At 40.4% G+C, this 25,686-nt stretch overlaps 1 protein-coding gene across 1 annotated transcript; it reads left to right on the plus strand.

The window, feature by feature from the left end:
* Positions 1–1,118: 1,118 nt before the first annotated feature.
* On the plus strand, positions 1,119–25,365 carry SHISAL2B (shisa like 2B). The gene is made up of 3 exons (XM_036311104.1): positions 1,119–1,507; positions 11,996–12,153; positions 24,567–25,365. The coding sequence occupies exons 1-3, from the start codon at positions 1,317–1,319 to the stop codon at positions 24,701–24,703; spliced, it is 486 nt and encodes a 161-aa protein (XP_036166997.1). The 5' UTR covers positions 1,119–1,316; the 3' UTR covers positions 24,704–25,365.
* The last annotated feature ends 321 nt before the right edge of the window (positions 25,366–25,686 follow it).

Below are 25,686 nucleotides of genomic sequence, written 5' to 3' on the forward strand. Positions count from 1 at the left end.
GAAGTAGCAGGACAGAACACCAGAGAGAAGAGAACTGGAGAGGAGAGTGGGGGTTGCGGGGGTGGGGAGGGATCTCACTGAGCCTTAAGCTGAGTACTGACCAGTACATCCATGTAAAGAAACCTCTGGAAGGCAGGAAAAGGGCCACCTAAAAGGAGCTGTCACAGGGCCTGACATCGTTTGTTTCCACCAATCAGACCATGGGGGGGGGGGGGTTGGGGGGGGGAGTTAGTCTTGTAATTGACAAGGTATCCAGTGGAATTCTCAGAGGTTTTAAAACCGGCCAAGGCCTCTTTCTCTGTTTCCCTGGCTGCCCAGCTCTCCAGAGAACCCTCCCTCTCTTAATTGAGTCTCTTGGCTTTCCTACTCTTTCCAGGATGTTAATTGAACACAACGCATGGCTGGTTTTCGGAGAAAATTTTGTTTCTTTTCTGATTTTTACATGGGCAGATTTTATTTTATTTCTTAATATTTCCCCCCTTTTTATTAAATGTATTGGGGTGACGTTAGTTAATATGGTCATATAGGTTTCAGATGTGGGTTTCTATGTTACAAAATCTGTCTATTGCACCGTGTGCCCACCACCCAAACTCAAATCTTCTCCTGTTCACCTTATATTCGGTCCCCCTCTACCCTGCAACTCCTTCCCTCTGGCAACCACCACATACTATTTGTGTTGGTGAGTTTCAGTTTTATATCCCACATATGAGTGAAACCATGGGATGGGCAGATTTTAATGTTTCACATGTACTCCTCAAAGAAGGGGTACTTCTCGACACCCCCTCGCTGGCAGGTAGTTCAGCGCCTTTTGTTCTGCCCACTCCCCCACTCCTCGGGGCGCTGGCCTGTGGTGGGCGAAGGCTCCCCCAGCCCTGCTCGGTTTGTCTGGAGCCCACCTGCCCGGTGCTTGGGCAAACAGAACTGCAACTTGGGCGCATCTGTGTACGGGGCCAACGTGTGGAACTCAGGTGAAGTCTTCCCGGCATGGAGTGGGGCCAGGCTGTTGACAAGTGAGGGCAAGTGGAGGGGTGTCTGGAGGGCGCGGGACAGGAGGCACAGGGCTGGTACCTCGCCGGTGGAAGGACCGACCGCTCAGTAGTGAGAGGGAGCAGCGCGAGTCCAGCGACCAGACACCATGTGCGCAGGGGGAGGAGAGAGAGCAGAGGAGGCGCGCGAAGGCTGAACCCCGGCAGCCAGACACCAGATCCGAAGAGGGGAGCCGGCGGAAGGGGTCCGCGGGCGCTGGCGGTGCGGAGCGCGTGCGGTCCGAGGGCAGATCGGGGGACCTGGCGTGGCCCTGCCCGCAGCCCGCGGCGATGGGCGAGGCGAGCCGGGTGTGCTCCGGCTACTACAGCCTCAACCACAGCTTCGTGGAGCCCTTCCCGTGTCCCCGGCGCGGAGAGGCGGCCGCCCTCCGCTACTGCTGCGGCTTCGCAGACCTCAAGTACTGCTGCAGCGAGCCGGGCAGCTACTTCCCCTACAAGCACAGCTACATGTGGAGCCTCAGGTGGGCAGGGCAGGTGGCTGGCGGGCCGGGGCCAGGGAGGCGACGGCGAAGGGCAGTGCCACCTCGGGAGGAGGGAAGGCGCCCGCGTCCCCACCACCCGCTCAGGGCGGTCCCTCCGGAAGGACACGGAGCCTCCTAGACCGGAGGGGGCTCCGCAGAGAGACCCCCCTGCCGGCTCGGAGATGCCCCGGGAGCGGCACTCCTCGGGCGAGGGTCGGGCTATGGCCGCCAGAGATGGGAATCCGCCCTGGGACCCCAGGCGGCGACTCGACTGGCTGGCAGAGACAAGACACGCAGATAACTTAAGGAGGTTTTAGTTCTTTTTAATTTGGTGCACTTAAACAGAAAGGGGCTCCTATGGAGACAATTTTAAGGCATTACCTAAGGATCAGAGTATTTCAAGTCTCTTTGGAGGTAAGAAAGAATTGGCTGTATTCTTTAAACTATCAAAAAGGTAGGGGCGTATGTGCACGCGCGCGCGAGCAAGCAACTGGGCTTTAATCTGACACACCCCGAACCGAACTGGACACCCACAGAGGTACAGTTTGAGGTGCTATGATCTCACACTCTGTCGAACCTTCCCAGGACACCCTCTTTCTAAACGGGGTGGCCACTGCTGAAGAGGCTCTCTCAGGTGGGGCCTTTCCTGCCTCTTTTTACTATGATGGGAATTTTACTCATTCCAACTAGTATTTACGGGGATATTTTAAATTATGAAGCGCTTTTCCTCCCCTTCCACTCCAAAGGTTGCACACTTTGAACTTGGTTCCTTCCTTTGGCCTGGAGAATGAATGGGGTGTCAGGATTATAGGAAAGAACTCCCACCCACCTTAAATTGCTGAGAGAGAGAAGGAGGGAGGGAGGGAGGGAGAGAGAGAGAGAGAGAGAGAGAGAGAGAGAGAGAGAGAGAGAGAATGGGGGGGTACAGCAGGGATGGATTGGAGGAGAGGACACCCTTGTGGTCACTGCAGAAGCTTCTGGGCCTGCAGCTTCCTCACAAAATAATTGATGCCATTTGTGGCCCAACTTATCCTCTCCAGCAGGATTATCAGAGTGTTTGGGACTCCACAGCACAGATGCATGTTCTATATTATCGAGTTTTTCAAACCTGTAGTTGGGTGAGAGGCCTGGGAGATTTCAGATGACTATCTTCTAGCTTTTGTGTCACCTGACCAGCAGAACAGCTATGTTTTAGGGCTAAGTGTTGGCCTGTGTATCCTTCCACAGGGATTCACTGAAATATTTTGTTTACACTCCTTGTCCGATGTCTATTGGCTACCTGGGAGGCACAGTATCCAACTCTGTGTCATGTCACGGGTCATGTGTCTAAGCATTTGGAACTTTTGTAGAAAATGTGTACCATTACCACTGCACATTTACTAACTTCTTTTACAAAACAGAAGTAGAACTGCATGTATATCTTGGTAGCCAGTTAAGCATAGTTTATGTATGTATTTCAATAGTTTTAGTAAATAATCTCAGTCTAGCAAAAAAAAAAAAAAAAAAAAAGAAGCTGTAGTTGATAAAAGTTTATCTGATAAAAAAATCTCAGCAATTGAATAAGTTGGATTCATTTCATCAAGAAGCGATCATAAAATGCTTGAAAAGCATGAAAGATGAAATGAAGCACTCCCCGTCAGGGGAAATAGTTGGTATTTCCTCTGCACAGCTACCGGATTTTGATTGGCAGTTAAAGCTTGCACTTTCCATAGACAAAATTGCTACATTACAAATGCCACTTTTCAACCTTCATCTACATGTAAAAGAAAACGGGGAAGTCAAATCATATTCAGTTGGAAGGAGTAAAGAAGAGCTGCAGAATCTGGAAATTTCTTGGAAGCAACTAATAAGGTCATCCTGCAATTGAAATAACTGGAAATGATGACTATCACCAGCATTATCAGATTCCACGGCTATAGCTGCTATCACACAGTAAATATTGTGTGTTCAGAAAATCTGTGACACGCTATTATGCCAAGCTGGGAAAGCAGCAGTGTTGAGATTACAAAGATAAAAATTTGTCAACTTCTATAAAGAACAGGAAATTAGATGGTTCACAGAAAACACATAAACATAAAAGATAAAAAGTTATAATAGCAGTTTATATTTTCATAATGACTGTTCTGCTTCATTTATTAAATATCTTAGAAATCTTTATATAGAGTTTTACTGAAAATTAACCATAGGCGCTAAAGTAATGTAAACATACAAAGCACAAGTAAATTGGACTCTTGCTTTAAGAAGTATGTGGCTCTGGCCAGGGGGTTCAGTTGGTTGGAGCATCATCTTGTAAACCAGGAGGTTGTGGATGCGATCCCTGCTAGGGGAGTATATGGGAGGCAACCCATCAATGTTTCTCTCTTACATCTCTCTCTCTCCTTCTCTCTAAAATCAATGGAAACATATCCTCAGGTGAGGATTAAGAAAAAAAAAAAAGGATGTGAATACCAAGGATGTGTGCTATGGTTATATGTATATGACTGATTTATGACATTTTAAAATAACTTTCAAAGAATGTATAAGATGCATATATAACTCAGGAAATTCCATTTCAAGGGAAAGATTATAAAATGTAAACTTTTTTAGAAAAAGAAGCTCTTCAGACATGAACAAGAAAAAAACCCTAAATCTGTGTAAATAATTTTGAGTTTATGAATTCTAGACACTGAAATCTTGTACTGGAACATAGGAAAAAATGCAATGGCTACTTTTGTATTTCAAGGTCTTGGGAGAGAATGAACTGACAAAAATAACATATGCTGATGCATAGTGTATATAGTACTATCCAAACATCAGCTAAGACCACATATATCTCCTTTTTTTTTTTTAAAGTTTCAGTTAGTCTTTATCACTGGATACAAGAATAATACAAGTAAAGAACTGAAGTTTTGGGTGGGGGTGATCATATATCTCCATTTTTGTTATAAACTCTTAATATTGAATTTAACAGTTTTGGATGTTAACTTTATTGGCAAACAGATCATTTTAATTTCAGTTGTTTAAAGATAAGCATTTTGAACATAGAAGTACAATTTTATTTCATTAAAAATATGTTTACAGTTTTGAATATTCTTGTATTATTATTTATTAATTGTATTATTTTCCATACAAACAACTGTAAACCTACTTTTGCCCCATCCTGTATGTTTTCTCTCAGTCTCCTAGGATGATCCAGGATTTGGCAGGCATGCCAAATCTACAACAAATGACTTTAAGTGTTATTTCCTGAAGCAGTAAGATAATTTTTTAATGTATTGCAAGCTTCAAAAAATATGCAAAGGAGTGCCCACTTACCAATGAGTTCAACTAACAAAATTGTGATGTATCAGAGTGGGGCAAAATCTCAAAAATATAATGAAAGCTTATCCTTATTATTTGGAGAAGCATTGTATATGGTACTGGCATATTATTTGGCCTTTTGGAAAATAATGTAATAACCCAGCTCTGAGACTTTGGAGATGTTAATAATGGTAGCAATAGAGACTGACATGTCATAAGGCAAACTCAGTTGTTTGACTTAAATCCCCAAAGTGCCTGCAAAGTGACAAGCAGCAGAGGTTGAAACCTGTCCTAAGGTTTATGAGGGCACAAAGGATTGAACAGTTTGCTGGGGTCTTCGTTCAGCACTGACAAAGTGGACAGTGCACCTCAGTTCCTGGGAAATATAAAAATGTTTCCAGCTGATGGCCTCAGTTGGCAATGTTAAACCTGGGGGGTCTTGTTAGTTATTGAGCTCTGAGGACACACTGGAGAACTCAACCCCTAATTTAACATAGTTCAGTTGTGAAAAATATTCCAGAAGTCACTACCATTTGCTCTGAGATTCTGCAGCTACTGGAGAAAGGCACAGGTATAGCTACTACCAGGTAAGTAAAGTTGCTGAGTAGGAGAATTGCTCATTACCATGATGACAGCTGCAGACCTTCTCTCAGGGACTGCCAGATGGTGTTGTAAGGAAGAATAAGTCTCCCTTTTCTGTGTCTAGCCCACTTCCATCTTTTCTCCTCTTATAGATCCCTAACCTCTTTGGTAGTCTTCTTCAGGACCTAGGAAAATAATGCCTATTGCATAGGGCTATATGCATGAGTTCAATAAGTATGTGTTGAAATGAATATCTTAGGAGATTCCCAGAGCTCCATCTAGGTTAGCATGCATAGAGCAATATTTCTGTAAAGTAGAACTGTGACATTGAAATAGTGTGTCAAGATTGGGAAGACCTCTTTTAAAAACAAAAATAGAGACCTAACAGGTTTGGTTCAGTGGCTAGAGTGACAGCCTGCGGACTCAAAGGTCCCAGGTTCAATTCCAGTCAAGAGCACGTGTCGTAAGTGTTTCCCTCCACGTCCTGCGTGGTTCAGGGTTCGGGTCTGGAAGAGGAGCCGCACAACAAATGAAAAAGAAAAGACAGGAGATAATTTGGGAATATTGGGGGACCAGGCGGCAAGTCCAACTCAAGAGGAAGGACTTCCACTGTGCTCAGGCCTCACCAAGCTTTTTATAGTGAGCGGTAAACAAGGTAGTGGTTACCAAAGTTACACTTTTTTTTTTTAATTAAATCTTTATTGTTCAGATTATTACATTTGTTCCTCTTTCCCGCCCCCCCCCATAACTCCCCTCCTCCCAGTTCCCGCCCCACCCTCCGCCCTCACTCCCCACCCACTGTCCTCATCCATAGGTGCACAATTTTCATCCAGTCTCTTCCCGCATCTCCCACACCCCTTTCCCCCCCAAGAATAGTCAGTCCATTCCCTTTCTATGTCCCTGATTCTATTATAATCACCAGTTCATTCTGTTCATCAGATTATTTATTCACTTGATTCTTAGATTCACTTGTTGATAGATGCATATTTGTTGTTCATAATTTGTATCTTTACCTTTTCTTCTCTTCCTCTTCTTAAAGGATACCTTTCAGCATTTCATATAATCCTGGTTTGGTGGTGATGAACTCCTTTAGCTTTTCCTTATCTGTGAAGCTCTTTATCTGACCTTCAATTCTGAATGATAGCTTTGCTGGATAAAGTAATCTTGGTTGTAGGTTCTTGGTATTCATTACTTTGAATATTTCTTGCCACTCCCTTCTGGCCTGCAAAGTTTCTGTTGAGAAATCAGCTGACAGTCGTATGGGTATTCCCTTGTAGGTAACTGAGTTTCTTTCTCTTGCTGTTTTTAAGATTCTCTCTTTGTCTTTTGCTCTTGGCATTTTAATTATGATGTGTCTTGGTGTGGTCGTCTTTGGATTCCTTTTGTTTGGGGTTCTCCGCGCTTCTTGGACCTGTAAGTCCATTTCTTTCACCAGGTGGGGGAAGTTTTCTGTCATTATTTCTTCAAATAGGCTTTCAATATCTTGCTCTCTCTCATCTTCTGGCACCCCTATAATTCTGATGTTGGTGCGCTTGAAGCTGTCCCAGAGGCTCCTTACACTATCCTCGCATTTTTGGATTCTTTTTTCATCTTGCTTTTCCGGTTGGGTGTTTTTTGCTTCCTCGCATTTCAAATCATTGACTTGATTCTTGCGCTCCTCTGGTCTGCTGTCGGCAGTCTGTATAATATTCGTTATTTCAGTCCGTGTATGCTTAATTTCTAGTTGGTTCCCCAATATAACATCGAGGGTCTCATTAGTTTTCTTGTAGATCTCATTAAGTTTATTGGCGGCTTCTAAACAGTTCTTGAGAGACCTTAAAAGTGTGGTTCTGAACTCTATATCTTCCATTGACAATTTTGTCCTGTTTCTTTGTCTCCGCATTTTGTTATGCTTCCTTGGTGCACCCCCTAGTGGTCTTTGTGCGCAGTCTTATAGTTAAGCCTTGATTGTTGTAGCTAATTCCAGGGAGGGTTTGACCTCCAGGCCAAGTAGCTATGAGAATCAGCTGTGTCTGCAGTGAGAGAACTTCTGTCCTCTAGGGAGGTGCTAATCTGGCGTTTGCCTGAGGCTATCAGGCAAATGCCTTTGTGCAGGGCTTGGGCAGGGCGGGTCGCACAGGATCAACAGGGTGGGCCAGAGAGAGCAGTTATGGCGGCTCTCAGTCCTGTCCCTAGGGGCTCTGCCTCTCTGAGTCCCAGCACCTGCTGCAAAACTCGGAGAGAAAGCTGCACTCGTTCTGACCGAAGCCAGACAGTCCCGCTTCTCCCGTTTGAGTCTGGGTCCCTAAAGACTCGCCCGGATCTGGAGCTCAGAGTCTGCGACTCCCTCCCGATTGAAAATGCCAACTGAGCCCTCCGCCGCCAGCCCGCTCCACGCACTCCACACCTCAGAATTTGACTTCAGCACTGCGCCTCCTCTGAGTGTCCGTATGCGTTTCTCTTTCCTCCTAGTTGTAGGACTTCCACTCAGCCAGCGTTCCTGTGGTTCTGGGTGATGTCCGGTCCGTTTTTTAGTTTCACTTTTGAAGTAGTTGTTCAAGGCAGCAAACTTCGGCGTTAACCTATGCCGCCATCTTGGTTCTCCCAAGTTACACTTTTCTTGTGAGTTTCACTTGTTTACACCATGGTTACACTTCCTGCACTTCCTCAGCCCATTAGATTCCCAGATAAGATCTAGGGAGTGTTATAAGGTCAAGCCTAATTATGCTAAGAGGACTGTGCCCTCTAAGCTAGGACTTGTTTGTGACTTTGCCAGCAGGTCAGTCCGAGGCTTAACCCTATATCAGTTTCCCACAAGCATGTACCTTGGTTATGGGCACATCCCCAGTAGGGAGTGTGCAGGAGGCAGCTGATCAATGTTTCCCTCTCATCAATGGATCTAACTCTCTATCACTCACCCTTCTTCTCTGTAAAAAATCAATAAAATATATTTTTTTAAAAAACAAACAAAAAACGGAAAATAGAGCTCAGCCGGCCTGGCTCAGTGGTTGAGCACTGACCTATGAACCAGGAGGTCACGGTTCAATTCCTGGTCAGGGCATATGCCAGGGTTGTGGGCTTGATCCCCAGTGTGGGGCATGCAGGAGGCAGCCAATCAATGATTCTCTCTCATCATTGATGTTTCTATCTCTCCCTCTTCCTTCCTCTCTGAAATCAATAAAAATATATTTTCAAAAACAAAACAGAAAGCAGAAACAGCATATTCTGTTTTTGTTTTTCTTCATGTGGACTGGTTTTTTAAATTGTGTACGTTAAAAGCCCACTATATGAACGCTGAATTCAACTAAGTTGCCAATTTTACTTTTAAATTGACTAAATTATGTGGTGTGTTTTTTTTTATGAGATTGTATTTTTTTAATAACCGGGCTCTCACTTCAGAAATCTTGCCAGATATCTGGCCTCCCAGCTGCCTTGAGCAACAGATAATATTAATGAAATGGGTTATGTTCCCATGTACCTGTGTAGAGTCCTCACCCTCCTTGACCTGTATAATCTACAAAAGTCATCTTTGGGGCAAACAAGCAGGAAAGAGGAGTTGCCAAAGCCAGGAGTCTACCCCTTGGAGTGCACCAAGTGAGTGCAAACTCCAATGTAACTATATAACTATAATTCTTGCCACAGAATTACTCACTCTTCACTTGTGTGCAAGGCTAGGGGAAGTGGGCTGACGTGAATAAATCAAGCATAAGAATTTCCATGCCTGTGGCTCAGGAGGCAGCCTCTAACTTGCAGGGGTGATTTATCTCCTAAAAACAAGGTTAAATTAGATGAGCTTAGCCCCTTACTTTTAATTCTGTTCTCCTTACTTCCAAGGCAGTGGCATACCTAGCATCGCTACTCAGATTCTCCCTTCCCTCCCTTGTGGTACATGTCTAACTTGTCAAGGCCCTAATCTCTGGGAAATAGCAGAAGCCTGAGGCAGGGGGTCCCACGGGGGTGAGGCCGACAGAGTCCTAACGAAGCATGCCCGACTCCGGAGACCGGTTCAAGATGCAGATCTGATTTTATTGTTTAAGTGCAGCAACATATATAACATTCCAGACCAATCAGAAGTTTACACCATCCTTAGGGCAACCAATGGTAGGAAAGATAGGGTACTATGTAGGGGCTCTAGGGGGCTTACTCAGGCGGGCGCTGCCACTTCCTGGTGTGCCGAGGAAGCTTGTATAGGCGGAGTGCGCTCACGCCATTGCATCTGCCACTGCACTGAGATAAATCTCCTGAGCTCTTCCCACAGAAACCTACAGGCAAGCCAGGAAGACAATGAAGGAAAAGGTTATTACTTTTCAATAATGATGAATTTTTAGTTACTACAAGTAGACCCATCACCAGTAAATTATTATTTACTTCCACTTATGGAACATTTATTACAAGCTATGGATTATGTAAACACTTTTAATAATTGTGCAAAACACCATAGGAAAGTCAACAGAAGTATCTGCCCTTGAGAAGCTTAAAACCTAATTACGTATTTACACACCCACACATACATATGGTTCATGAAGGTACATATATTTGCATTAGTCTTTCAGTCCTTTTTCTTCAAGCTCCATCTCCCATTTAAAAGCATTAAGTTCACAGGTTTATGTAAACTATGTTAGTTCTCATCTGATTAGTCTTATAGATAATTGTATCAGAAGGAATTATTACAAATTAAGTGTAGAGCAAATATTATCAGATATACACTTTATTTTTACAGGAAAGTGCAAGGGTTTCTTCCTTAATGCTAGAAGCCATTGGTATTATGCTCTTTTAGAAAGGAAAAACTCATACTGAACAGGAACTTTATGTAAGTTTCATAACTATTGCTTTCCTTTATTTAAACCTTCTTCTCCTCTTTTGTGATAGTTGTGGTTTGGTATAATAGTAAAAAATATCTCCCACACATATCTCCAAAAGAAAAGTTCTGCATTTCTGGTAAACATTTGTTTCAGTACTTCTGTGGAGGAAAATGTTTGTTTGTTTGTTTGATATATATATATATATATATATATATATATATATATATATATATATATATATATATAGACTTTTTTACAGAGAGGAAGGGAGAGGGATAGAGAGCCAGAAACATCAATGAGAGAGAGACATAGATCAGCTGCCTCCTGCACACCCCATACTGGGGATGGGCCCGCAACCAAGGTACATGCCCTTGACTGGAATCGGACCTGAGACCCTTCAGTCCGCAGGCCAACGCTCCATCCACTGAGCCAAACCGGTCAGGGGGCGGCAAATGTTTTTATAGTCATCTTTTATTGGTAAACCTGATCTTTGCTTCTGGAATATATTAATAACAGAGTCATGATTGAGATGTTTTTTAACTATCTCTAGGGAATCATGTAACCTTTTACCTATAATATGAATTCACATGATATTCTATACTAATATTAACAGACTAGTGGCCCGGTGCATGAAATTTGTGCATGGGGGAGGGGGTGTTCCTCAACCCTCTCCAATCTGGGACCCCTCGAAGGATGTCCTACTGCCAGTTTACAGGGATTGGGCCTAAACTGGCAGTCGGACATCCCTCTCGCAATCCGGGACTGCTGGCTCCTAACCGCTCACCTGCCTGCTTGCCTGCCTGATTGCCCCTAACCACTCTGCCTGCTGGCCTGCTTGCCCCCATCTTCCCTCCCCACTGGCCTGATCACCTCCAACTGACCCCCACTGATGGCCTGCTTGCCCCCAACTGGCCCCTCTGCTGGTCTGCTTACCCCCAATGGCTCCGCCCCTGACCAGCCTGATCACACACAACTGCCCTCCCCTCTTGGCCTCTAACCGCCTCTGCCTCAGCCCCGCTACCATGGCTTTGTCCAGAAGAACATCTGGAAGGTCTCCTAGAAGGTCTCCCAGTCTAATTAGCATATTGCCCTTTTATTAGTATAGAGGCCTGGTGCATGGGTGGGGACAGGCTGGTTTGCCCTGAAGGGTGTCCCGGATCAGGGTGGGGGCTCCCTTGGGGCGTGGGGCAGCCTGGACGAAGGGCCTGTGGTGGTTTGCAGGCCGGCCATGCTGCAATGGGGTGAGGGTCCCCGCTGGGGGGGCATGGCCAGCCTGGGTGAGGGGCTGATGGCTGTTTGCAGGCTGGCCATGGCCCTGAGCAACCCAGGCTCCCAGACCCTCCTTGAGCGGAGGCCACAGTGGCTGGAAGCAGGTATCTGGGTTTAATTTATTTTCTATAATTGAAACTTTGTAGCCTTGAGTGGAGTCCACAGCTGGCCAGGGCAGGTGGGAAGCTTGGCTTCCTCCATCGCCAGGGGCAACCCAAGCCTCCTGTTTGCTCCAGCTCTGTGGCTGCTGCCATCTAGGTTGGGTTTATTTGCATACTCGCTCCTGATTGGCTGGTGGGCATGGCTTACGGGCATGGCTTGTGCATGTGGTGGAAGTATGGTCAATTTGCATGTTTCTCTTTTATTAGATAAGATATATGTATAGAGAAAATATGGTAAGAATTTCATGGTAGAGAAAGGAGAGCTGTAGATTGCAATCATATACTACTATTATTTATCCTAAAATATAATTTGATTATGAGTAACTGAAGCAAGAACTAACAGTATTTAAACCTCCTCTTTAGCTCCTGTGCAAACTGGTCTGTGTGACACTCACAATGTTTTCTGTTTTCCTCAGCATCGGTGCCCTGATTGGATTGGGAATTGCTGCCCTTGTTTTACTTGCCTTTGTCATCAGCGTCTGTGTCCTTTGCTATCTATTTCTGCATACAAAGCCTCAAAGGTTAGACACTGGCCTTAAACTTCAACACCTAGAGACTTCTTCCACTCAAGAAGGTAATTAGTACCCATTATTTGTAGCCAATTACCTGTACTCTGTTGAAAAGAATAACCTGTACCTGGGTAAGAGATCATACTGCTAATGAGTGCTTTTTAAAAATTCAATTCATTATGTTTCTTTGTATAAATACATGCTAAATTAGGCCTCAATGATGAAATACCTTAGAGAAATTGTGCCTGAGGGAAAATAGCAGCAGGATGTAGATGTTCTTGTGAAAAATAATACATTGATCCAATAAATCCACTTTAAGATATGTATGACTCATTACAAAGTTTTATCTTCTTGGAATTTTTAAATTTTGTTTTTGATGGAGCCACAGAAGTCACATAAAGAGAGAAACGACAACCTGATAATGAATTCTCGGTGTTGCATTACTCTAGATTGGTTAGTCAATGGCCAGCTAAGCATTTACCTTGTGCGCCTATGGTGTACAGACTTCGGAGGAGGTGTGTAAAATAATTCAGAGGCATGTAAAAGAAACAGAAAAATAGACAGAAGATAGTCCTGTTTTTGAGTAGATTATGAACTAGTTACATATAGTGATGTGTTTAGTGTGACTATAAAGTAGGAAGACATTTTTATGTGTCGTTCATGGAACTGGGTTTCATTGTTATTTCAGTTATGATGTGCTACACATCAATTGGTTGCCTCCTGTATGCTAATTGTTATCGTTAAGAAACTCAGAATTATTAATATTTTGTGAATATAAATTTCTGCAAGTGTATTTAAAAAGTAGTAATTATGGTCCAGAGTTGCTCAGTAGGTTAGAGCATTGTCCTGTGCACTGAAGGATCGCAGGTTCGATTCCCAATGAGGGCATATACCCAGGTTACGGGTTTGATCCTGCTTGGGGTGCATACAGGAGGCAACCAATTGATGTGTCTCTCTCATATCGATGTTTCTCCTTCTCTCTCTCCCTTCCTCTCTCTCTAAATCAATAAAAACATATCCTTGGGTGAGGATTTAAAAAAAAAAGTAGTAATCATAAATTGTATTTCGACATATATTTAGAATGTATTTTAATAAAAATTTAGAATATACGTATATATATTTAAAACATGACACACATGCTGACTACCATTTAAAAAGAAAATTTAGAGAGTTGTTTTAAAAAATTGGAAAATTCTCTGCTCATATGCTCTATTTTAGCTGAATCCTGAAGCTTATAAGTATGGAGCACATGCTCTGTGACCTTTCAGTCCACTGCTGCTGCATGATTGCATAAGCTCTCCTTGCCTTCTCTGTGGGGAGCTCTCGCAGGGGTATCTCTTTACAGTCCTCTTTCTGAAGCAATTTCTGAAGTTTGGAGATTGCATGGCAGACTTGACAGGTTTTTATGGGTTAAACCCTTGTTTCTCCACAGGCAAAATGAAGCAGTGGGTTAGTGATTATGAAATAACCAGATCACATAATCAATTTTTGTCTCAACTGCTTAGATAATGTAAGGTACCAGTTCTTAAGTTTTACTACGCATGAGAATCACATAGGGAGCTTGTAAAAACTGCAAACTTTAAAACAAATAGCTCCCTTTCCTATCCTCGTTCCCCTGTTGTCTACTGCCCACGCTGGCCAGGCATGACTGGTCCTTTTTAATGCTGTTGAGCATCCTTATAATCATTACTCTGAACTCTATAGCTGATAGATTGCTTATATTCACTTTATTTAGTTCTTCATCTGGAGAATTCTCTTGTTCCTGCATTTGGGGCCTGTTTCTTTGTCTCCTCATTTTGGCTGCCTCTGTTTGTTTGTTTCTTTGTATTAGGTAGGTCTGCTATGGCTCTCAGTTTGGGTAGGGTGGCCCTGTGGGTGGCCCTGTATAATAGGTGACCTGTGGGACCCAGTGGCGTAGTCACCCTAATCACCTGAGCTCAGAGCTTTAAGAATGTCCCTTGAATGCATTATGTGGGCTTTCCTGTTGTAATTGAGTTGTGATTGCTATTGGCCCATTTGTGCATGGGACCAACCCTCAGCCTGGCTGACAGTGAGACTCAACCCCCAACACAACATGCAAGCTGCTGTGCAGGAGTTGATCACATGAAGTGACATTTGCCTCAGCATGGTCTAGTGCCTGCCGAGAACTCCCTGTGGAAATGCTTCTTGTGAAGCTTATTGGATCCTGCTGTGTTGTTTTCCGGAGCTGACCACTGGGAGTATTGGTTTGGGGACTCTTTGGAGAGACTCTGGAGCAGACCAATGTCAGACCCTGTTTGTGACTGACCCTGGGCAACCTGTTTGGAGCTGTTAGCAATCCACAGCTGTGGCTCCTTCTATTGGGCCTGGTGCATGTGGAAAGGGACAAGCTGTGCACCAAGGTCTGCTTTAACTAGCACCAGAGCCCAGGGGAAGGTCAGGAAATGTTTCAAAACACCCAGAGATCTGCCTCTGCCTGCAGGCTGTCTCTTAGGTTCTGTCACATAAAGATCCTTTGGCTGCACTCCTCAGCAGGACTTAAGCTCCACAAGGTGGGACAACTTGGATTCCCAATGGGTGGGACTATTGCTCCCCCCCCCCCCCCCGCCCCGCCCAGGCTGATGCTGCATAGAGGGGAATGCTCTGCCTGAGAAAGATGGCTTCTGCAGGATAAGGGAATGACTCAGCACAGGGATACTGGTGACTGACCTCACAGCTCTCACCCCAGAGCCACCAACCCCAGACTCTCTTCATGTAGCTCTAGTCCTGAAGCCCAGTGTGAATGGCTGCAAACAAAATGTTGTATATTGGCCCTTTAAGAGGCAGACAGAAATCTCTCTGCTTTTCACAGTCAGATTTTATGTAGTCACCTTTTCCAGTTCTGGTGCTTTGGACTAGGGAAACCACCTTGGGGTCTAGACCCCAGGCTTCTCAGGGGGAAAACCCCACAGCTGAGCTATTCCTCCAGAACTTCAGTTGCCATCCCTGGGAGTCTGGCCAGCCTTCTTGTGCCTCCACACTTCCTACTAGCCTTGATGAGGCCTCCTCTGCAAGTCCTTGGTTATAGATTTCTCTCCAGCTAGTCTTCACTTGGTTATTCAGGATGATCTTTCTATACTTTAGTTGTAATTCCAGTTTGGTCCTGGGAGGTGAGTGTAACTTCCACCTGATTCATCACCATCTTGGATCTCCAGCCTCCATTTATTCATTCATTCATTCACTCATTCATGTATTTATTTGTTGAGAGTACAGATAGATGTCCCCCATACTCATTCCTTTAGCCCCCACTACCCAACCCCCACCGCACCCTAGGCCTTCCTCACATTATTATCTGTGTCCATAGGTTACGCATTTATGCATATATGTTCTTTGGTTACTCTCTCCCATTATTTTAAATTAATTTTTATAATTGAAACTGTTTTCATTAGAAGCAATTTGCATGGCCTTAAGGGAAATGTACTTTTGTGTACACACTAAAACTGACTTAGGGCACTGCACTGGATTTTTTTTTTTTTTTTTTTGTCTCTCTAAATGACAGCAAGTTTAAAATAGTTTAATCTTAAATAATTTTGCCAAGATTTTTCCTTTCTGTATCTTTATTCTATTGGGTTTCATTTTTTTTTCAATGTATATAGTTTAAGGCTTTATACATTTTGAATTGATCCTGAAAGAAGCTGGTCTCTGGCAGTGACCATAGCGTTTAATTGGGCTACCTCCAGGGCTCACTTTGTGTAGAGATCCTATTTCTAAGCAATTGATTAGCCTTTAAATTGTGGCCATAACCATTTCTTCCTTTTTAACTTCTGTATTTTGAGTTATGCATGTTTCAAATGCCAACATTTAAAAAGAATAGCACAGCTTGTAAATCATACTGTATAAGATGTACAGCTCTGAGCAGAAGATGGCTGTGTGAAGGGCATTTTTCTGAGTAGACACTCCTGAGGGTGAAGCCTCATTTGAAAACATATGAATTAGTAGCTAGTAGAGGAGCAACGAAAGGGGCGAGAGTCTTAGATCCCTGCTTCTCAAACTTTTCCATTGGTGAATCCTTGAAGGTCAATAAGAGAGGAACTTATGCTTCCAGAAAAGCAAGAGCTAGAGTGGAAAGGCCTGCCTTAAGCCTTATGAACTTTTAATTGTTTGAAGTTACCCACTTTAGTTTTTAGTTTATGGGAATTTTCTCTTTGACTGTATAATGTAAGGGCTGGCTTTACTCTAATAATATCTTATTTTCAGATATGAGTGAAATTGATGCTCCAGGACTGACAGCATATTCACCCTGTGATTTTTGAGTGCCCATCGACACCCTGCAGCTATGGAGTGGGGTGGAGAATAGAGGAGAAGCGTTCTGAGAAACAGAGTTTTTGATGAAAATTAGAAGGCAGATATCAGCAGGGGTGCCTGGTACACATAAATAATATAGCTGTATGGGAATAATAGACAACTCCAAGCCTGTATTTGGTGATTTCTTTTGTCAAGGCAGGTGATGTAAATGAAAAGGACAAACAAATCAGCAGTAAGACACAGTTGTCTAGGAGAAAAACGTAAATTACATCTGGAGTACTGAGAAAGAAAGCAAATTGAAGATCATATAATCATTTATTCTGCCTGTGAGCAAAATAGGACTTAGACTGGCTCAGAATGATCTATTTCTTCTTTTTAGAGGACACCCTTACTCCTGAGTTAAAAACAAAAACAACAACTCACTTCTCTTTAATTGTAGGAAAATTAGAAAATATAGAGAAACAAACAAATAAATGACATCCATGATCCCACCATATAAAGATAATAGATATTAAACCATAGTGAATATCCATGGACTTTTTTTCTTTGCATCTATAGACATATATAACAAAATGGGGAGGGGGTGAGTCTTATAATAACGTGCTTTTTTTTTTTCACTGAATAATATCAATATCTTTGTTTGCCAATAAATAAATACCTTTGCCATAATTTTTAATTTTTAATGGTTACATTTTATTACCATGATGGAGTACTATGAGTATTTATTTATTTATTTTTTCTATTGATTTCAAAGAGGAAGGGAGAGGGAGAAAGATAAAACATCAATGGTGAGAGAGAATCATTGATCAGCTGCCTCCTGCATGCCCCCTACTGGGGATCAAGCCCATAACCCAGGCATGTGCCCTGACCAGGAATCGAACCAGTGAACTCTTGGTTCTTGGGTCGATGCTCAATCATTGGGCCATACCAGCCAGGCTATTTTTTTATTTTGATATAATTTCACATTCCAGAAAAGTTACCAAAAAATTATAGAGAAAGTTATATACCTTTTCTCAGTTTTACTAACTTAATATTTTGCCTCATTGTTTTCATTCTTGACTTTCTCTTGATATATATTTTCTGAACAATTTGAAAATAATTTTCAGATATCCTATCTTTTAACCATAAATATTTCGGTGTGCATTTCCTAAGAACAAGAATGGTTTTTACATAATTACAGTAAATTTATCAAAGCCAGGAAATATAACATTGATACAGGAATATTATCAAATCTGTAGTTCATATTCAAAATTTGCCAATATCCTTAATAGCTATTTTTCTTGTCTCAGAATTACATCTTGTAATTAGTTGTCATATTTCTTTAGTCTCCTTCAATCTTCAGTCTTTCTTTATCTTTCATGATCTTGACATTTTTGAAAAGTAAAAGCCAATTATTTTGTACAGTGTCCCTCAATTTTAATTTGTCTGATGTTTTCTCATGATTGGAGAGAGATTATAAATTTTTGACAAGAATACCATAGATGTTATATGCTCAGGGCACCATAACAGGAAGCACACACTATATTGGTTTGTTCCATTACTGGTGATGTTACCTTGGATTCTTTGGTTAAGGCTGTATTTGCTAGATTAATCCATTGTAAAGTCACTATTTTTGCCTTTGTCATTACTAAGTAGTTGATTGGCAGGTACTTTGAAATTATGAAAATATCCTGTTCCTCCTCAAACTGACAACCCACCCATTAATTGCTATTAATTATAATTTTTTTCATTCAGAATTTCAGAATAATTTCAGGATTATTATTATAATGGGTGTAAAATGGTGATTTTTCTAACTTCACCATTCCTTCAACATCTATTAGTTGTTATTTAATTACAGGAATTCTACTTTCCATTCTTCTCTATTTATTTACCTGTTCATTTATTAAGATCAGTATGAACTCACAGTCCTTATCATAAAATATCCTACTACTACAGTTATTTATTTTGATCCTCGAATTGTTTCAGATTTGACCCATGGGAGTCACTTTATACATGGTCCGGTGTCCTTTTTGAAAAGTGTTCATTATTTTTAAAGCGCTTTTTTGCCTTCCATCACAAGATGTTCCAGGGCGTTCTGTACTTTCCCTGTTCCATCCCAGGAACCTGACATTTCTCCAAAACCCTGGTGCATTTTTGTTGTGAATGGTGTTTAGAAACCGAAGTCTGGGTATGCCATATTTTATTAAATTACTGACTTTGAACTAGCTTCCATCAACCGCCCCCCACCCCCACCCCCACCCCCACCCCCATTACATACATACAATGAACATTTAAGCATTTTCTTAGCACAGATCCCTGGGAGTGAAGTTGTTGAGCAAAAGGATGGGCACATATTAAAGGCTTTGGATACAAGCTGCTAATGGCCCACCAGAAAAATACTATTTCATGGGTATTATTTCAAAAGATATGTTCTACTAATTTCATTGAGAGAAATAATGTAGTGTTTTGGTTTTATCTAATTAGGAGAGTGGATATTTTAATGTTTATTTGTCATTATATTTTTGTGGCATGTCGTTGCTCATATCTAATACACATTTTTCCATGGCAGTATTCTTTTTTCATTGTTTTATAAGAACTTTCCTTACAATAACTAAACTCTTTTTCATATATATTGCAAATATTTTTATAGTTATTTCCTTTTTAATTTTGTAAGTGACAATTTTTTAATTTGTTTCACCTTTTGTGATTTCTCCCTTTAGTTTCATATAATACATTGATTCATTTGTTTTTAACATTTAAATCTTCAATAAGCCAGGAATTTTTAACTTTGGTGTAAAGTGTGAGGTAGGGATCTGCTTTCATTTTTATTTTGCAAATAATGAGCCAATGTATTGAAAAAGCCATATTTCTTTTGCCAATATAAAATATCATCTTTGTCATAAACTAAATTTTTATATAAACAGGGATTTGTTTTTAGATTTTCTGTTCTGTCAAATTTATCAGTCTGTTTATTCTTAAACCAGTAATATACTTTTAAAATTATTATAGCTGTATAGTTTAATATTTGATTAGGCAAGACTTTCTCTTCTCTCCATTATGCTTCTTTTTCAAAATTTCCTGGCTACTCTTGTAAGGGTCAGATTTCCAAATAAATTTATAAATCACACAGTCAAGATTTTAAAAATCAAGTGGTATTTTTTTTCTCAATTTACAGATAATTTGGGGAGCTATTTTTCTTAGTAGGTTTAACACCACTCCAACAAAGCACTGCTTAGAACTCATTAATTAGGCTGCCAGATTATTTCGTAATACTATTCTATTTAGAAGGGCTTTAAGAATTCACTGAGATCTTAGTAGAGGATGGACTAATTTGAACTTAATGACAGAAGAGGCCACTTGTGTCTCCTAAAGAGAATTTTCTACTTAAAATAATGAGTCTGGAATTTCCTATGGCTGTTTTTGTTCCTAGAATGCAGAAAACCAAATTGCTCAGCAGTCTATGGCTACATTTAGCATCCCTGAGTCCTCCTCAGGGCACAGTGTTAAACAATCCTGGTTGATGTTGGAAACAATAAGCAAAATAGAAGCCAGTCTCAGTGTGAAAATTCATTGAAAGGACTTAAAGTATCAGTTAAATTCCTTTGTTAGTTGTGTTAACCATCAATGGATGGGAAAGATTAACAATGCACAAAATGTAAAGAAAAGAAAAACCAAGTGTGGAAAAAATAGGGTAGGAAAACATTTCTGGATAGAATTGCCTTTACTCATTGACAAATGGACAAAGCAAAAATGCAAGTTTAGGATTTAAACTTTCACAATGAATTTTTAACTATGGCTCCCTTAAGGGAAGGCAGGGCAGTAAGAGGGGAGAGGTCTATAGTTTTGCTCTTCACCATTTACTTCAGATCCAGCCCTGTGCCTCATATTAAACTTGAGAGGAAAATGTCTTCTTGCAAAAAAACCCCTTTTAGGTGAAAATCTAAGATTGCTTGTTTCCACTAGAAGGTACAGTGGGATGAGTGGGATATGTAGATTTTCTACTAAATAATAAAGTGAGCCAGCTGATTAGTAGTTAGAAGCTGTTGTAGGCCTGCTGAATGGTACACAGAAGGTAGGAGCTAGGCAGACAATGGCAGAAAAGTTTAATTATAATTCTGCCAGAGAGATAGGAGATGAAGACTGGCAGAGGTCCCAGCATTTTTTTTTTAAAAAAAATGGCAGGCAAGAGTATTGTACATAAATAATAAAATACATAGGAGAGTCCTGGCCATGTTCTCAGTGGTTAGAGCATCAGCCTGCAAACTGGAGGGTCATGATACGAATCCCCATCAAGTGCACATACCTGGGTTGCAAGTTTGATCCCCAGCCCTGGCTGTGGTGCGTGCAAGAGGCAACCAATTGATGTGCCTCTCTCACATCAATATTTCTCTTTCTTTCTCTCTCTCTACCCCTCCCTTAGTCCCTCCCTTCCACTCTCTTTAAAAACCAAAGGAAAAAATATTCTTGTGTGAGGATTAATAGAAAAAGGAAAAAATACATACAGGAAAACATAGGTACTAAACTTATGGACCTTGGTCTCAGAGAGGTTTATGTGAACTTGCTCCTAAAGGCAAAAATAAATGAATGGGACTACATCAAACTAAAAAGCTTCTGCACAGCAAAAGAAATCATCAATGAAACATAAAGGCAACCAACGGAATGGGAGAAGATATTTGCAAACGATACCTCCAATAAAGGTCTAATATCCAAAATATATAAAGAACTCATACAACTCAACAACAACACCAAAAAACAAACCAATTAAAAAATGGGCAGAGAACCAGAAAGACACTTTTCCCATGAAGACATACAGATGACCAACAGATATATTTTAAAATGCTCAACTTCACTACCTATAAGGGAAACCACGAGATATTAACTCACACTTATTGGAATGGCTATTATCAACAAGACAAGAAATAAATGTTGGAGAGGCTGTAGAGAAAAAGGAACCTTATACACGGCTGGTGGCAATGTAAATTGGTACAGCCATTATGGAAAACAGTATGGAAGTTCCTAAAAAAAAAAAAATTAAGAATAAAGTTACCATATGACTCAGCAACCCCTCTTCTGAATATCTACCCTCAAAATTTGAAAATATTTATTTGTAAAGCTATACACTGAGTGGCCAGATTATTATGACCACCCCATCAGTACAACAAAGTGAATTAGTTATGCAAATAATAATAATAATAAAACCTTGAGAGTATTTTCTTAGGAAGTTTTCAATATTCAATAATTTTGGAAGTGTCAATGAAGTACTGATGGGGTGATCATAATAATCTGGATGGTCATAATAATCTGGCCACTCAGTGTAGGATATGTACCCCTATGTTCACTGCAGCATTATTCATGGTAGGCAATACATGGAAACAACCTAATCAACCAATCCTCGATGGATAATGGATATGAAGCTGTGGTACATATATAAAATGGAATACTACTCAGCCATAAGAAAGGATGAAGCACTGCCACTTGGGACAACACAGATGGATCCTGAACTCTCAAGTACTAGTATCATGCTAAGTGAAATAAGTCACATTGAAAAGGATAAGAACAATATGATTTCACTCATAGGTGGGATATAAAACAGAAAGTAATAAACTCATAGACACAGACAACAGTATGGTGTTACCAGAGGGGAAGGTGGGAAGAGGAAAGATGGTCAAATATAAGGTGACAGAAAGGACTAGACTTTGGGTGGTGAGCACACAATGCAATGTATAGAAGGTGTATTATAGAATTGTATACCTGAAAATTTATATAATGTATTGACCAATGGTTACCCCAATAAATTTAATTTTAGTAAGCAGTGTCCACAGAAGAGTTTATAGGATAAGTGGATCCCTGAGGAATGGTTCTGAAAATGAATACAAAATTTAAATCTTATCAGCAAAAATATATTGGCCTAGAACTGTGAATGAGGATAGGTAGATTGATGAATTTGATTTAAATGAATACTATTCATTTGATTAAATGAATTTAAATGTTGATAAAGATTAAAATTTTAATTTAAATGCCAGTCTGAGAAGTATAGGATTAAAGGAAGATTGAAATTTACATATGATGACCAGATTAAAAGAAAAAAAAAGGGAAGCCAGCAGCAGAAAGCAACTAATGTCAACCAGGGAAAGCACATGGATCTTTTTTTTGCAATCTGTACTCAGGTTAAAAAAAAGAGGCATTAGATAAGAAAAACTGCTTTATGTGTAACAAATCCCTTGGAAGCTCAATGGAATTATAGATTTCTTACTTTAAATCAAATCCATATTGTAATTTTTTGACCCCAAAGAGGCAGCTGGTTTTACCCCTATTTTGTTGGTTAAAAAGTTAGCTTTTGTTTCTTAAAGCAAAAAAAGGAACTGTCTCAACCACATTAGGAAAAGCTGAGGTGGTTGAGACAGTTCCTTCTTTCTCTTTTAAAATTCTCCTAAAGGGGCCTGGCCAGAGTGGCTCAGTGGTTGAATTTCAAAGTATGAACCAGGAGGTTGAAGTTCTATCCTGTTCGGGGCATATGCCTGGGTTGGAGGCTCGATCCCCAGTGTGGGGAGTGCAGGAGGCAGCCAATCAATGATCCTCTCTCACCATTGATGTTTCGGTCTCTCCTTCTCCTTTCCTCTCTGAAATCAATAAAAATATATTAAAAAAAAATTCTTCCAAAGGGATGCAGTCAGCTGCAGGAAGAGAACATTGGGGATGGTAACATGCTCATCAAAGCTCCTGTTTCAAATAGTGTCAGTATGATATTTATAACAAATCTTTTCTTGTTCGTGGAGTGAATTGCTTGTTGGGGAAACTGCCTTACCTTAAGAGGCCAATCTAAGAAAAGATCTCTGTACCTACACTAGTTAGAGAAATCCAGGCAGTAGCCAAGGAAATAATGAGTCAGGGCTGAAGGAAGGGGACCGCACAAGTCCTTGGTGAGAAAAATCTATAGTAACTGAAAGGTACTTTGTGAGCCTCTAGGTTTCAGAGGGCTGTAGACAGGTTAGATAAACCCCTTGAGTTGTTGACAGAAAAAAAGCATAATGGAAACTAGAGATGTCAGAATGTTGAAGACTTAGAGAGAACCTCAAACTAAGTTGGGAAATAACTTCCTGAGTTTATTCATCATAAAAAGAGAACAAAAACGGTGACAAGGTAGACAAAACCACCTTGCAACCCTGATTAAAATGTTATGAATTTAATTAAGTGAAAAGCTTTGGAAACATGAAGGACTTGAATTACACATTAGTTTTCAGATTTCCTGGAATTCCAATAAAATATTCAAATTTTAGATGTTTAAAGGACATGTTTACATGAGATACAAATGCTACGCAGATAATATGAAACTTGGATCTTTTACCTTTTTCTGCTATGATACAGGAGAGTAAAAATAATACTAAACAAATGAAAAATAAACCACAAACATTGTTTTTCAGATATTATAGGAGGAAAATAATTTCAAGGGCCCTCATTTAGAATATATTCTACTAAAGTATTTAATTGTATTTAAATTTGAAGCAAATATATTTTAAAAGTCTACTTTGCAAATAACAATCAAGAACTTATCATTTCACCCAATTTTCATGCCAGCTTTCCCTCCTATGTTTACTTTAAACAGCTTTACTTGCTTATTTGGGCAGAGGGCTACTTGCCAAGTCAGAAAATGTGCCTTCCGCAAATTAGCTTTTACAAATCAAATGGTTGAAACGTTATGCCTGGATGTTTAGAGGTAGAACATTATTTTGCCACCAAAAAGTTCTCTATCCTTGGACATTCTGGACTCATATTTACATGAGTGAATGAGATTGTGGCACAAGTGTGTTCTTTTTTAAAATTACATCTAAATCGACTTTGATGGCAAAGCCTTAAAGTGCTGCAAATTATGATGATTGGCTTCAGTATAGTTTTGTTCACTTCAAGAATAGGGACAGCCACACTTTTGTTCAACAATTCAGAAATCGTTACCTTCTCTTCAAATGTGTAGTTATCTCCAAAGAAGAGTGGAGAAAGGTAAGCATGGAAATAAAACCCGACTTCTGTTACTGAACATTTCCCTTATGTGACTTTCAGGAGGAAACGCTCAAAAACAACTTTGAAGGGATTCAGTTCTCACGTATCCACATAGTGTTTTCAGGACATCGTATTTTCAATATTGTTACAAAATATATGTTGTCAAGCAAAACTGTTACAAAGTCAAGTTTCATGACATAATTTCCCATTAATTATTTCATTTTGTTTTGTGTATTTGCAGGCAACTCAAATAGGAAAATCAAAACCCCCAATTCAAACGCAGCATCAAATTCAACAAATGAAACAATCTATGAAGCTGATGATGTAATTGAGGAAAAAACAATGGATACAACACAAATCAACATCGTGTATTATTAAAAATTCTGTGTTATAAAAGCTCACAGGAGAGATGGAACAGTAAAAATAAAGTGCATTTTAAATAGTTTGTAATAATACTTTAAAAAAATTCACCACTCACAAAGCAAAACATAATTTTGCATTTTTAATCAATCTTTTTATTAAACACCCACTAAGGATTTAATAGATTTTCATGTACATGTTTACTTTTACTTGCTAATTAAAATGTACATTATACAAAATTATGCTAATACTTTCGGCAAAGTTAAATAATTTATCAATTAGCAGATAAGCAAGCCTATCTCTGTGAGAAACAATGAGACATATTACCAGAATTTCACGACTTTTTGGTACTTAGAGGCAGTTATTTTTTTAAAGCGATGGCGCAGATAGGTAGATTTTGGGAGAACGGTCTTATAAACTAGAGGTGGAATGCTCCTAAGTCTCTTAAAAGTCAACCCATGCCTTTTTTTAGAGGATTTGCTGGCACACTCACCATATATTTATTGCCTTTATAAAAGCTAACATTCAAAACCAAAATACATTACAATGTATAATCTGCATAATACATGTTTTCTGCATACTGAAGGATAACCATGACAAAAGTCCTTCACTGAGAAAGTTCCTGGATCTACCTAATGCCACTGAGACAGCTACAAATAAACTACAGTTTCTGCAAATTATAATTGTCTTAAAAGATTTTTTTTCCCCTTAAGTGGTATTTTTCTTACAAGAACACAGACTTGGTTTTATAATAGAATTCAAAAGGAAAAAGGACTCATTTTAAGCTGGCTCTGCCGAACACATACATCTCTGTGTTGCATAAAGTCTGCAGTTGGGAGACTAGTCTTCTTCAAAAGTGGTGACTATAGCTTCTGTGTTCCGATAGGAAAAAGAAAAAATGCTTTATTGCTCTCAGAGATAGAACTTTTGATCATTAGGTGGCCAAAATTTCTACCAAGAACTGGGGGTATCTTCTAAACGAGTGCTGTGCAGTGGAAGTT

This window comes from Myotis myotis, unplaced genomic scaffold (genome assembly GCF_014108235.1).
Source record: "Myotis myotis isolate mMyoMyo1 unplaced genomic scaffold, mMyoMyo1.p scaffold_m19_p_5, whole genome shotgun sequence".
Lineage (NCBI taxonomy): Eukaryota > Metazoa > Chordata > Mammalia > Chiroptera > Vespertilionidae > Myotis > Myotis myotis.

Bases quoted from the DNA above. Each gene is read 5' to 3' on its own strand.
- SHISAL2B (XM_036311104.1), top strand. From the start codon at position 1,317: ATGGGCGAGGCGAGCCGGGTGTGCTCCGGCTACTACAGCCTCAACCAC. The intron at 1,508-11,995 runs GTGGGCAGGGCA...TGTTTTCCTCAG, and splicing joins AGCTACATGTGGAGCCTCAG to CATCGGTGCCCTGATTGGAT. The intron at 12,154-24,566 runs GTAATTAGTACC...GTGTATTTGCAG, and splicing joins GACTTCTTCCACTCAAGAAG to GCAACTCAAATAGGAAAATC.